At 44.0% G+C, this 15,034-nt stretch overlaps 1 protein-coding gene across 1 annotated transcript in view; it reads right to left on the bottom strand.

Moving 5' to 3' along the window:
- The window catches only part of LOC147640244 (putative uncharacterized protein YDL057W), a 59,236-nt gene extending 49,021 nt beyond the window's left edge, over nt 1-10,215 (bottom strand). Inside the window, exon 1 of the mRNA XM_086778426.1 lies at nt 10,074-10,215. Within this exon, the coding sequence (XP_086634552.1) occupies nt 10,074-10,146 (73 nt within the window). The 5' untranslated portion in view covers nt 10,147-10,215. The remainder of the gene's footprint in view (nt 1-10,073) is intronic.
- Between the last annotated feature and the right edge of the window lie 4,819 nt (nt 10,216-15,034).

The following is a 15,034-nucleotide window of genomic DNA, read 5'->3' as shown; positions in this document are numbered from 1 at the left end:
AATCTTCGTTTACGAAATCCAAGAATCTTTTCAGGTTCGTGCGGAACAAATGTCATGTCCTGGACATCTATAATTTCTTGAGGAGTAAATAACTGATCTGCTCCACCCAGTACTTCCTTAAGTCTACTGACATGAAATACAGGATGAACTTTCACATGAGAAGGCAAATCCAATTCATATGCAACTGAACCAATCCGTCGTGTAACACGAAATGGTCCACAGTATCTAGGGGAGATCTACCTGTCCGTAAAGTCTCGGAATCTTTCGGAACTCGCAAATACACCATCGTTCCTTCAGAGAACTCTCTAGGTGAACGATGTCTATTAGAATAAAACCTGTCTCGGTCTTGAGCACTTCTAATAGATTCCTTTGCAACTTGTAACATTTCCTACATATCTTGCAAAAAATTACGTGCTGCATCATGCTGAAGTCCTGAGAATCCTACTGTAACAGGTGATCTTGGTTGAAAACCGTACATAAGCATGAAAGGACTAAACCCTGTACTCGTATGCTTAGTACTGTTATATGCAAATTTAAACATAGGAAGATAATCCTCCCATGAACTTTGTCTTTTGGATACATATGCTCGAAGCATATCCTCCAAAATCTGATTCACTCTTTCAGTCTGGCCATCAGATTGAGGATGATCAGAGGAACTCAAATTCAAAGTTGTTTCCAACTTCTCGAAAACAAGTTTCCAAAAGTCACTCGTAAACTTAGAGTCCCTGTCACTGACTATGTCCTGCGGTAACCCGTACAGTCTAAACAATTGCTCGATAAACTGCCGAGCTAATTGCGTAGCTGTAATAGTCTCCCGGTCGGTAAAAATCTAGCCATCTTTGTCAAGCGATCTACCACAACCCAAATAGAATCGTGGCCTTGATGTGTTCTTGGCAATCCGGTAATAAAATCCATGGAAATACTTTCCCATTTATTACCTGGGATTTGCAAAGGATGCAACAACCCAGCCTGTCTAAAGCGTTCAGCTCTATTTGCCTGACAAATCTGACACTTGAGAACATAATCTTCTACATACCCTTTCATCTTCGGCCAATAAAAAGTGTGTTTCACTAATGATAGTGTCGTGTGTACCCCAGGGTGTCCAGCAGAAGGGGCATCGTGACACTCCCTCAGAATCTTGGACCTAATGTCCAGGATCTGTGGTACACAAATTTTGTCATTAGGAATAGTAAACCATTCCGAATCATCCACTGACCTCCTGCAGCCTGAATAGTAGACTGCGCAGTCACCGAGTCTTGGTCAATCAATGAGCTCCCGTCCTGGATCTTCTGCCAAAATGGACCAAAATAACTATCAATCCTGCAAAGCCCTCTCAATGACTGAAATAAGTCAGTAGAAATCTCGGTGAACGACAAAGTATTCACCTCTCTAATCCGACTAAGCGCATCTGCAATATTATTCATGGACCCTTTTCGATAACGGATCTCAAAATCAAAATCTTGCATTAACTCTGCCCAACGAGCTTTCCTGCCTCTCAAATCATCCGCATCACACACATACTTGATTGACTGATGATCAGTCAATACCACAAACTTGGAGCCATATAAATAATGTCTCCAAACCTTGAGAGCATGAATCACAGCATAAAGCTCCTTCTCAAGGGTTGGCCAACGAGATTGAGTGTCGTCTAGCTTTTTACTTTCAAAAGCAACCGGTCTACCATCTTGAAATAAAGCAGTCCCGATAGCATAGTCACTGGCATCAGTTTCAAGAACATAAGGCCGACTAGGATCAGGCAATGCTAAGATAGGTGCTTCCTTGACTTTATCTTTCAAAAGTCTGAAGGTCATATCCAAATCGTTATTCCAAGTGATAGGCTGATTGGACTTACGTCCACGACCTTTCAATAAGTCGCTCATCGGTAGTGTGAGCTGAGAGTACTCCCGTACAGATTTCCTAAGAAAAACAACAAAACCGAGAAAAGAACGAAGTTGTTTCACTGTTCGCGGTATAGGCCAGTCCAAAACCTTCTGAACTCGGTCATAGTCAATGCTCAATCCATCTCTAGTGATCTTGTGTCCCAAGTAAATGATGTCGGTCATAAAGAACTCACATTTACTGAATTTAGCATATAGTCGATTCTGTCTTAAAATAGATAAGACAATCGTGAGGTGTCTGACATGATCCTCAAGAGTACGACTATATATCAAAATATCATCCAGGAACACCACCACAAATTTTCCCAAATGTTCACGAAAAAGATCGTTCATCATTTGCTGGAAAGTGGCTGGAGCATTGGTTAACCCAAAAGGTAATACGAGAAACTCGTAATGGCCATACCTAGTCCGAAAGGCGGTTCTTTCGACATGCCTTTCATGAATACGTATCTGCTGATAGCCAGTACGTAAATCTATCTTCGTGAAATATTTCGCTCCTGCTAACCGGTCAATTAGGTCATCTGATCTAGGGAGAGGATAACGGTTCTTAATTGTCAGCTTGTTCAATCTTTTGTAATCTATACACATTCTCCAAGTATTGTCCTTCTTTCTCCTAAGCAACACAGGTGCACCCCAAGGTGATTTACTTGGACGGATCTGGCCCATCCTCAAATAATCTGCGAGTTGTTTAGCCAACTCATCTTCCTCAGCTTGGCTCATCCTATAAGGTGGAATACTCACAGGATGAGCACCAGGGATCAAGTCAATACGATGATCTACTGCCCGTTCAGGTGGTGAACCCGATGGCAGTTCCTTAGGAAATACATCTTGAAACGAATCAAGTATCTTCTGTAATTCTTTGCTTTCAAACACACTTAATTCATTCACATCCAATGAAGGGATGAGAAAAGAAGAAAGTGGAATCAATACACAATGGAAAGCGGTATACAAAGAAGAATTCATTATATTTCCAAAATCAATTGTATTTACAAGAGGTCCCTGAGAGGGATGGATACAATCACCTAAAATACTATACTTGGTGTCCCTATGCTGAAAAGAAAAAATATGACTAGACCAATCTATCTGGACATCGAGAGTCTTAAGACTTAAACCACTCAATCCCTAATAACAAGTCTAGATGCATAACATAGCATTCCAGAGTATCTTTGTAGTCCTGAATCTGGATTGGAAGCATCTCCACCTTGCGATCCCAAACTTGTTTGCCCGCAGGTAGACGTACCTCATAGGTATGGTCGCTGAGTGTCGTGTCAAGACTCAATTTCTGCACAAGTTTGTAGTTAACAAAGTTATGCGAACTGCCAGGGTCTAAAAGAATGTGAATTTTATGGCCATTCACTTCTCCATAAACTCGGAGAAGATCATGCATGCCAAATACTTTAGAATTGAACAGACAATCAGAACAAGTACTAGGGCGAGAAAGTACAGTAATTGACGTACCTGTCAAAGACAACTGGTTAGCTGCCTTTGGCTTGGGTCCTGCGTTTGACTTGGTACCCTTTTGCTTCGGACACTCATTACGCATGTGTCCTTTTTCTTCGCAGATAAAACAACGTCCTTTCTTCTTGAGCTTCAAAGCCCTAAGGAGTCGTTTCTTCTTCGCTGGTGTCGAACTTGTATTCTTCGAAGGTTGGTCCGAAGACTTGCCTTCAGTCGTGTTAGCCATAGGTGCGGAGAACTTTCTTTTATGCTTGTTCCCCTGCTCGGTAACGGGTTTTGACTTGGAAGAGACCATCGTATCATCATAGATACGAGCTGAATGAATGGCCTCGTCCAAAGTTTTACATTTGTTATTTTTAACCTGTAATCGGTACGAGTCGGGTAAACCAGCTACGAAAAACCCCAACAAAGTAGTGGGATCTATCTTTGTAGCCTTCATCAGCAAGTCACGAAATTTCTGGAGATAGATCTCATAAGTGAGGTGCTGCGAGGTCATGGTCAAAGCTGAAAACCGAGCAACAACATCGTAGTCATCCTCTTTCTTGAGGAATTCTTTCTTGAAAATGTCTTCGAATTGTGCCCAAGTCGTCGGCTTTGGGTTCAGTTCCTTCCACCAAAGCAAAGCTTTGCCGGACAGGAAACCTGCTGCTAACTGTATCTTCTTTCCATCATCATATGGATGAAACTGAAAGTGAACTTGCCACTTATGTAGCCAAGTGTCCACGATCTCCTTGGTTCTTTGCTTTTGCTCGCCCCCGAACGGTTCCGGAGTAATATTGGGGCCTAAAGCAGAAGCCAAGGTATCCATTCCCGAAAAAGTAGAGAGGGTAGTGGTCAAGAGAGCGATGGAGTTCTGCAAAGCCTGCATCTGGGCTGCGATTTGTGCCTGACGTTGCCTGACGTTCCGCCGAAGAAGCTTCGAGAGCTACTTTGAACTCTTGGAAATCTGATTTTGACACAAACTCGTCAAAAAGATCGGCATCAGTGCCTTCCGTATAGCCGGCAAGCCTTCGCGTTCCACGAGGGGCTCCAACTCTGATTCTTGGGTCGACATCGTGAAGAGGGTACGCGAAGAGAAAATTCGATCTTTGCACAATGAAAGTGCGAACGAACTCGAGAGCTTGAGAGCTTGAAAACTGGAGAACTTGAGAACTCGAGAGATGTGTGGCAAGAAGTCCACGTGAGGGGGTTTATACAGGTTTCCCAAAAGCCAAAAAATCTCGAAAAGCTATGCTTAGCTTTTGCTTTAGCTTTTGTGTTTTTTGTTTTTTTTTTCTTGAATAAATATATATATATATATATATATATATTTTTTAATATATATATATATATATTTTTTAATATATATATATATATGGATATATATATTCTTTTGTCTTAAAAAAAATAAAAACCCTGGAAACCTTAGAGAGGGGGGGGTCTTTTAAAATTTAAAAATTTTAACCTCCCCTAAAAAAAAAAACAAAAACGAAAGCATAAAAAACGTTGCTTTCCTTACGTGTGTTTTTTTTTTCCTTCTTCGCTTCCCTCCTGGCGCCTGGATTAGCTGCCGGTTGCCATCGTGGACTGCTGACGTCAAGACCCCGGCTGCTTTCTTGCCGTTGCCTGCACGCCTGCCGTCGGATGATGAACCCCGTGTCTTCTGCGCCTGCGATAGCCTATGCAACCACGGCTATATGGCCACGTGGGCCTGGGCGCTGCCTAGGTTGGCTGCGCAGGCCTGGCCTGGGCGCTGCCTGGCCTAGCTGCGCTAGCCTGGCTGCCTGGCGTAGGCGCTCCAGCGCTGCCTGGGCTGGCTGCGCAAGCTGCCTTGGCCGCCTGGCTGCGCAGGCCTAAGGCGCCTGCAACCGCCTGTAGCCCAACGCCTGCAACTTGGCAACACACTAAACCACCAGCCCGCCAGTGCCTCCGCCAGCCGCCAGTGCCACCATCTCACAACCACTCTCGCTCTCTCTCTCATGTTCGAAGCAGGAAAGCAAACATGCTTTTTCTCTTCTTTTTTCTGTTTTCTCTCATGCGACTGCACAACAGGACTCCCCTTCTTTGCAAAGCAATCAACCCTTACTAATCCTACCATCTCCCATCAACATGGGGTTCTTTGTTGAAGGAAAAACACATACAAAAACTGAAAACTGCAGTATGCACAGAAAAAACAGCAAGTTTTTAAACACATACCGTTCTTCGACCTCTTCTTCTCTACCTACCGACTTGCTCGTTCACGAGGTATGCTCTGATACCACTGTCAAATCCCCACGGATCTTCCCTCGTGATCGATCTTGGTTCGAAACTCGAATCCTGCAAACAAACGAACAACAAACAAGCAAGGGGGTGCAGGCCTGACTCACCTCCCAACCATGACAGCCGTGGGCAAGCCCACAATCTTGGCTGTCCCCACCGAGCCACGAGCTGAGCTAACTAGGATGACGTACCGACCAATCTCCTCCTCACGACGTCCCATACCGCCGCGAAGCTGCCCTCGCGGGCCTCGAGATTGCCGCCGGCCTTGGCTGCATAAAGCAGGTGCACGTCTGCACTAGATCCAGTCTCCAAGACCATAGAGCTCTCACAAACTCGCGAGACTCTCTATATCCAATAACTAACCTTGGCCACCCTTTTATAGGCTCTTGGCCGGTCATCGGGCGTCCACACTTGGCCGCCCGCCCGTCCATACTTGGGTGCCCGCCCGTTAGTATTTCCCTAACTCAGCTCGTCAATCAACCTGCCTAGTTCCAAGCTTCCCCAAGCCTCGAAACTAGTCTTGCATGCGTATAGCACACGGTAGATACCCACTGTGCACATGACAGGGCGTCCACACTTGGGTGCCCGCCCGTCCATACTTGGGTGCCCGCCCGTTAGTCTATCCCTAACTCAGCTCGTCAATCAGCCTGCCAAGCTCCAAGCTTCCCCAAGCCTCGAAACTAGTCTTGCGTGCGTGTAGCACACGGTAAATACACACTGTGCACATGACAACAAGGGGGACAGCGCGACAAGGCAGGTGGAGGCAGAAGGGAGGTGAAAGCAAGGAGGGATTGGGGGGGGGGGGGGGGGTGCAAGCGGGAGGTAGCGAAGGGGCTTAGGCACACGGGGCAAAGGCGATGGAACAGGGGGCTACACCCAGGCGCGAGGCGCATAGGAGCAGGGGGGCTAGGGCGATGGCGGGTCAGGTAGAGGGAATCTCCAACTCTCGGTTAAAGGACAGCTTCATGCTCGTGGTCAAGGATCTAGTGTGCTTATGTTATTGCCTGGAGGACAAAATTAATATGTACCTAGACCTAGGGATTGACCCAGTCATGGATTTGTCAATCCAAGATGCACATAGCTTGCCGAGGGCCTTTCCTAGGCAAACCTTGGTGGTATGGGAGACCAAGATTGACAAGCATGGATCTTTGATGGATGGGAGCCTTAGCCCTATGCTGGGGGGTGATCTATTTTTGGGTACTTTTGATTGCATAAATTCTAATATCATTAGATGACAATGTTTGCAGTAAAAGGCATTGTATCGCGTAATTGGAAATAAAAGAATACCGAGATAGGGGAGATGAGCCCATCTTGGGTGACACAACTCTAGACAACAATGGTGCCAATTAACAATCCCACACGGGCAACCAATTTAAGGACGGAGAGGCTGAGCAAGTACGGGCAGCATCATGCCGAGGTGAGCTCGCCAAGAAGATATGTGCACAAAGGTGGGCAAAGCTTTAACGCTAAACCTTAATAGTTGTAAAAAATTAATGACTATAATGAGTAGAAAACATTGATCTGCAGCTCGACCAGCCTCAACGCAGCCATAAAACCCACCAAAGGGCCCCCATCTTGTGGTGTCTTCGCTTGATTAATGGATGTAAAATAAGTACAAAGCTTTACATCAATGATCCTACAACTGTGGACTGATTGGGCTGAATTGCGCATTGGCAAATTTCCCGAGTGTAGTGGGCAGCCTATATCTCGGTGATCTTAATCATTCACTTAATTAATATCACAAATAACCACAATGAAAATGCCACACAAAGATAGATCACAATACACCACACTTGGGATAGAAGATGGGCCCACACAACCCCCCACACCCCGCATTTACTTTACTACCAAAAGTATTTTGATTTGTGCAATCTTTGTGAGTGTCCAGGAAAGCCCCAGGCTGCACACTAAGATTTCCAAGGCGAACTATGCAATGACTACATTACAAAAACAAGATTTGCCAATGCCAATGTTGGTTCTTCCAATGGATCCCCTTGCTGACAACCTACCAAGCAAGAAATTCAAGCTTTAGATGCAGATGGAAATACCCAAGCAGCCCATCTAGAGCGATCCTAGACCTAGCTCCATAAATGGGCAACCTACCCATGTGCCAGGCACCCTGGTTCCCTAGACCTCTCTCACAGGAGGCAGCCTGGTACTCCTCGAAATTGGTCATATGCTCGCACACCTGGCAACCTGGTTCTCTTCAGTTCTATCACAGACCTATTCCCACACCTTGGGCAACTTAGCCTCAAACTCGGACACCCCAGTACTCCATGAGGAGGTCTTCAAAGTCTTCAAATGGGCTCTCTGGACAACTCCCCCTTTCCTCCAGCACACGAAGAAGCTCTTCAAAATTTTTGAATGATGTTATATATGCCTAGATGAAGGACAGACTCAGCCATGATGAAGGCTAGCACTAAAGAGAACACACCTGCACACGCACGCATGGTAGCTTGGCGGAAAAATTGCATTGCTTTGAATAGAAAGAGCTAATATAAACCAGCTAGCCACAACTTGGACAAAGACTTCAAAAGTAATATATATACCTAGATGAATCTAGGAACATGCCCAAATTCACCTTTTAGGAACGTGCATGTTATATACTCATGGTAGTCAACCCACAAGACTATATAACTATCAACTCCATTATGCATAGTATGGACTAGATACTATGACATCCCCACTAACGTCATCAGTGCCCGATAGTGGGTGTAGAACTCTATATTCAAATATAATCACTGCGTCCACTAGTACAGCAAAAACATATACCAATGGAAAGTTAAAGTTTATTCCCAAACTTAACAAAACCAAAGTGTGATCTTAACTCCATGAGAGTCTACTCAGAACGCTTCAAAATATCAACTCCATCATGCATACCATATACTACATGCTATGCATGTATAAAGATATGTCACATTACAATATAAATCTTCATAGATAAACCATTAAATTGAATTTCTATCACTTCTCGACGAGAGGTGAAGGCTGGACTCAGCCATGATGAAGGGTAGCACTAAAGAACACACACGCATGTGCGCGGAAGCTAGTTGGGCAAATTGCACTACATCCAGAGGTGAATGGGTTGACTCAGCCATGATGAAAGGTAGCACTAAAGAACACATACACGTGTGCGCGGGACTGCACCACTTCAGATAGAAAGACTTAATATAAACCAGCTCACCACAACTTGGACGAAGACTTCCAAATATATCTTCACACACACATGGTAGCTGGTTGGGCAAATTGCACCAGTTGAACAATTTAGGCTGTTCAACCACCTTATAGTCCAAAAAAGCTTAGCTCAGAGAAAAGGCCGTGGAAGCTCTGTCCCTGCAACACGAAGAGGCTCAAGAAGCTCTTTGCCATTAGTAAGATGAACACAAGGCTTTGGAATAGGCCGCCTTCGTCTTTGATGAAAGAGCTGGTATCTATAAATGGCATCGCTAGGGGGTGGAGCATTGTTCTCTTATGTTATTTATGCTCACACCTCATTATGCAATGGGTAGCACCCTTCCAAGCATTTTCCACTGAAGGCAACAGACAACCAGAGGACAGGCCCCACGAGTGAGTCACTTGGCTCATTGAAATAACACCATGCACACTGGTTATGTCAAAGCCCAGTCACAAACTTTGTATTCAAGGTAGCCAACAATTGATGCACAGTATTGACTTCAAAACCCAACTGATGGATGGCTTGGCATGAGAAGGCCTTGCACACTTTGGCGTTGGAGGGCTAGATAAATTTGCACTTAGAACAAAAACATCCTACTAGTGGAAGAAAACGTGGAAGACAGACGCCTGCAACATGAAGAAGTTGCAAAAGCTCATGAGCAGCAGCAAAAAGGAGACAAGGCCAAGGAAGAGGGAACTGGGTCCCTGATGAAAAAGGGGCAACTACAAGTAGTGCCACCTGGGTTGGGGAATTGATCTCTCAAATGTTAGCCGTGATCACACCTGACCATGCCATAGGTACCACCCTTCCAAACATTTGCCACTGAGCTCAACAGACATCTCTCTGATGTTAGTCGTGATCATGCCTGAGTATGCCATGGCTAAACATTTACCACTAAGTTCAACAGAATTGGAATGAACACCCTGCACAGTTGTAACAGACAACCAGTGGGGCACACCCTACACCATTGTCGGGATAACTATGGGTTGAAGCAAAATTGCAAGCTTTGTATCAAGGTGGCCGGTGCTCTGTCTGCGAAGCTTTGAGGAGGCCGATTGCATGTTGATTCTGCCACATGGTTGTCGAGGATGGTAAGCGTTACATGAATTGCTTGATCTCTAATTCTCTATTAATGTAAATGGTTAGGCAAAAACAGTGCAGCTGCATGACTCTACTGCATGATAACAGCGTCATGAACTGTGGCAACCCTCGAGAGATCGATGCTTTGCTCTTGGCTGCATAATCATACTGTAATAAATGAAGAGAAAACTGCAGCTATGAAATAGCAACGTGCGAAAACGCACCTTGAACAGCGCTCATCGTGATTCCTGTGTGTCTTCGCATCGACAAAGCTGTTGCTACTTGCCGATTACACATTAAGCCTAAAAATGAAGGCGGCCGGCCGCCCAAGAGCAATCAGCACTCGGCTCCCACACCCTTGGAACCTTTACACATCTAGTGCCCTCTGTCATCACTATAGTGGGCAAGGGGATGGATGGGGAGCTCCTTGTGCGGTGTCCATGAGCCACCTGTGGTGATTCTCAATCTTCTTTTGGGATGTCGAAAATGTTCTGAGCAATTGCACTTGTGTTTTCTGTTAGGTATCTCACTATTGACCCTAATCAAAGCTAAGTTATAATGATTTTGAGTAGAGGATTAGTTTTTTCTGGAGCTTATCTTGATTTGTCCTTGAGACACCTAAGAATTTATCTTATAGAGAAGTGTACATGTGCATCAATATATCCAAAACTATACATGTGTATTGACCTAGACAAGAGCCTACATACATACGAATCGATCGAGAAGAAGCATACATGTATCGATCTATCCATAGGCATACATGTTTACCTCCTCTCCAAATGCAAACATGTGTATCAACTTATTCAAAAGCATATGTGCATACTAATCTATCCAAAAGCATACGTGTGTATTAACCTATCCATAAGCACTGATCTATGTGCATGTCATTGACGTCTCAAGAAGAGTGTGTGTATTAATCCATAAAGAAACATAAATGCGTACAAATCCATAGAAAAGGATACATCATAGGAAATTTAAATAATGACATCACGTATTGATCCATATAATAATGAAGTTTACAATTGAGTGTTTATTGAGCCACAATGTGTCTAGCCTAGTCAATGAAATCACATATTGAATAAATGAACTTTATTTATAACAATGATACTATTAGAAGTGCACCTATAGAGAGTAATTACCAAGAATGAGATTGTCATTTGATGTACAAGACTCCACATAGACTTCTTGCACATGAATATGTTAAACCATTACCAGTCATTGAAGTAAATCGTTTTGCAATAATGCTTCTTTTGTGCATGTATGTGTGTATGAAAAAGACCATATATAAGGTATGGTGGCCCAAGTCTCTTTTCTAAATCATAATTACAGAGGAGTGTGCCTTTCTTTGGTTTAGAAGAGAACTTTTAGTGTTGAAAGCAAAGGATATAACTGTTAGCACTTTCGTTGTTGAATGTCACGCATAGCAAATTTTATATAAAGTATAGTAATAAATTTATGTTTTATTTCTTTATTTTGAAATTGTGGATGGAAACGTGATGACATCAGAGAAGATGTTGACAATATTGCACCATCAATGATAGTGTTGGAAGCAATGTTGCTCACCCACTAGCATGATTGGGTACAATGCTCCAAAACATTCTAGTGGACTTACCCGAGTGAGTTTTTCCAAGCGAAGGGAAAGCTGAGCGAAACCCGTCAAACAACCGCCACACATAAAATAATAGCATCACATTCCAAACAAGAATTTGCCATCACGATATTTCATTCTAGTTGGCACATTGCACCATCTTCCCCACCAACTGTTTGAGACAACTCCAAAGAGTAGCATTTCATTCTAGTTGGCACATGGCACCATCTTCCCCACCAACTGTTTGAGACAACTCCAAAGAGTAGCATTACATTCTAAACAAGCACATGCCAGCACAAAATTGAATTATAGTTTAAAATAATAGCATTAAATCCTATCAAAACCGCGGCCACTACAAAACAAGAGTAACTTAAAAGATGCTTTGCTCCAGCAATCAAAGTGTGCCCAAGCCAAGGCTAATTACAAAAAGAACCATGGCAAATGACATCAAACGGCCAAATCGATTATGTTGCCACATGGCATTGTCTGCCACTAAGTTCTTGAAATAACTCCACCTTAGTTAGTGCTGCCTGGTGCATGAAATCGTGAGCTACTAAATCCAATCCCACAACTTACAAGTAAACGAAGTACAAGTGCTTGCATGGTATATATGCCAGGCGCTTTCCCTCCCGTTTTTGAAAACATTCACATGTGCAACACAGAAAGTCTATTATTAATACCGAGTAGCTCACACCCATTGCTCTAGACCCCTCAGTACTAACGTAAAAGATGTGGGATTCATTGCACAATATAATGGTGTCATGAACAACTTGTGCAACCAAGGTCCTTCCCTTCTCTACACTCTCATGAAACTCATTAGTCAGTCAAGCTCTCCACTTAAAAATCTTTCCATCCTTGTATTTTGGTCGAAAAGCACTTGGAACGTTTACTACATTTGCGTTGGCTTGAGTTGTTTGCAGAGGTGGTCCTCCACCTTAAAGCACAAATCCATTTGCTAGGAGCATTTGCACCTCCATAACCTGTAGACATGTCCCTTGTCCACTGGCCATACCCTCCATAACCTGTAGACATGTCCCCTTGTCCACTGGCCATACCCTAGGAGCCGGACCAAGTGTGCCAATCACATGGCTTTCATCAATATCCCAAGAGTGAGTGGGAGCCGAGTTACAGAACCATACAAACCCCCCCACTACATTGTCGGGGTATTTCCGTCGACCCCAAAGGCATGGAGCAGGCACTCCATCATTTTTTTCTCCATCTCCCTCATTGATGTACATTCCACATCTTCCACTCTGTCCTTGGCAAACACCCAAAGCAAGTCATTTTTTTCCCTGGCTCTGTCTTTCAAATATCCCACATTGTTTTTAGCACTTTTGTTTCGATATTGCCACGTGTTTCCCCTCCATGTGCACGTTTCGATGCACCTTGCTGCTTGTTCACTTAACAGTCACGTATTTTGACGTGTGGCTGTCTTCTTCTAAGATAACACCTAGATCTGCATATACTGGTCCTTTTTTGCAAACACTAGACCGATGTATATTTACATGTTGCATCTTAGGAGAATTTATCCCCATCTCCTGCATTGATAAGTGTGCCAGATTAACCAGTTTCTTACCTATAGACATACCCACTACACGATTGTAAAATTTGTCTGCCATTTCTTTCATCTTTGTCCATTTCCTATGTGTGTCCTTTCAAGTATGCATTGTATTTAACACTTTGTAGAATTGCCATTGCCATGTCAGCACCTATTGCCTCATAGAGTGAAAGCTTGCTCTTATAACCCACACTCTCCCTCATCCTTGCATGTTTAACCTCTGAGAGGTTAGGTGTGGGAATAAAAACACGAAACTCATCTCGAGTCACAAACCAAGATCCCTAGTGGAATGCCCGGATATCCCATTAAGCCAACCACGTTTCCAATGCTAGAATCTCTCTTGGTATTGCGTGCCCTGAGCGCCAAAATTTATTGATTTCATTTTTGCAATTCTCAACCACTACCTCAGACGGCGGAGTGGGCTTCACACCTTCACTGGCCAATTAAGCTCTGGTTGTAGCTAGTTCCTTGGTTGTCCTCCCTGCCTTCTTGCTCTTGGACCTATACTTGCGATCTTCCTCCTCCTCCTCCTCCTCCTCCTCCAATTCCTCGTTGGCTGTGGAATCATCGAAATCATCCTCTTCATCCGAAGATGTGGATGAGGATTTCTTGGACTTCCTTTTACTCTTAGACTTTTCTTTGGTTTTGCCAAGGCCTACCAACTCTGCTGTAAGAGCCGAGTCTACAAGCTGCTCCATGGAGAGGATAGTCAAGTCGGAGCGTTTGAGTTACTTGTTGAGGCCCTTCATAAAGTAAGAATTGAGAATTTCCTCCGCAGGCCGATTACTTATATCTAACCTGTGGATAAGTTTTAATGGAACTTTGCAACATAAACTTCCACTATCATTCTCATCTGGTTCATTCTGCACAGCTTATCCAGGACATGCACAGATGTCTTGTCTTCTCTGAAGCATTGAAGGAATGCATCCTAGATGGCATCATAAGTGGGGAAATGGGCGTACTCATAATGAGCAACGCTCTTCTGGAGTGTGAGAACAAAGGCAGCCTTTTTAAGTTACTGGTTAACCAGGCTAGGTACATTAACACGCCAAGCAATGTCAAACATCAGGATGTGAGCATCGACATCATCTGAGGACTTCCCAAAAAATTTAGGGTATTTTACGTTGATGATAGAGCTGGTCTCACTGCATCGTGTTATAGTAGCGAAAGGGGGGGAGGCTGCGAGGGTGGTGGTGGTGGCGGTGGAGGTGGTATGAATAGTAGTGGTGAGGTCGGAATAGTAGAGGTGGGTGGTGGCGGTGGAGGTGGTATGAATAGTAGTGGTGAGGTCGGAATAGTAGAGGTGAGTGGTTCTTCTTTTGAGTGGGATGCGGGTTATTCTACGTCAAATACAGTGGGTTGGTCTTTAGGGTTGGTCAAATACAGTGGGTTAGTCTTTAGGGTTGGTCAGATACAGTGGGTTGGTCTTTAGGGTTGGTCAGATACAGTGGGTTGGTCAGATACAATGGGTTGGTCTTTAGGGTTGGCGAACAAGAATTGCCGAGCTTGGTTGCGCTCCTAGTAGCGCCTTTCATGTGCTGACATGAGGGGCGCGTTTGAAAACACGGGGAGGAGATTCAAACACAACAACAATTAGGCAACAAATGAAATGGCAACAGCAAGAAACAACAAAAAGCATCGTGGTTGCCAAAGTGTTAATGGGCAAATATGACCACTCATTCCCTCATGCAACCTACTGAGAGTCACTAGTTATGCACGTAGCATACACCAGACAAATACGGATCTAACACAGAGGCAAATGCAGTAGGCAGATCACTAAAAACTACTGGACTGACTGCTTTATAAACAATGTAAGAGCACGATAACTTAACAGATAACTCTAACGATTATCACATATGAAGCGTAAATGAATACACGAAGACGTAACAAGAAGACAAATGTGAGAGAGAGAGAGAGAGAGAGAGAGAGAGAGAGAGAGAGAGCAAAAAGAACGGTCTTGCTTATATCAACCCAAAAAGGAAAATGATACAATCGGCAGCCAGCCAACTGGGTATCAAGGAAGCGTCGTGTCCTGCAAT

This window comes from Cibotium barometz, chromosome 3, assembly GCF_041138505.1.
Source record: "Cibotium barometz isolate CiBa-2024 chromosome 3, ASM4113850v1, whole genome shotgun sequence".
NCBI classification, from domain to species: domain Eukaryota; kingdom Viridiplantae; phylum Streptophyta; class Polypodiopsida; order Cyatheales; family Cibotiaceae; genus Cibotium; species Cibotium barometz.
The sequence above is the reverse complement of the archived record's forward strand: the minus strand, read 5'-3'. Positions and strand labels throughout refer to the sequence as shown.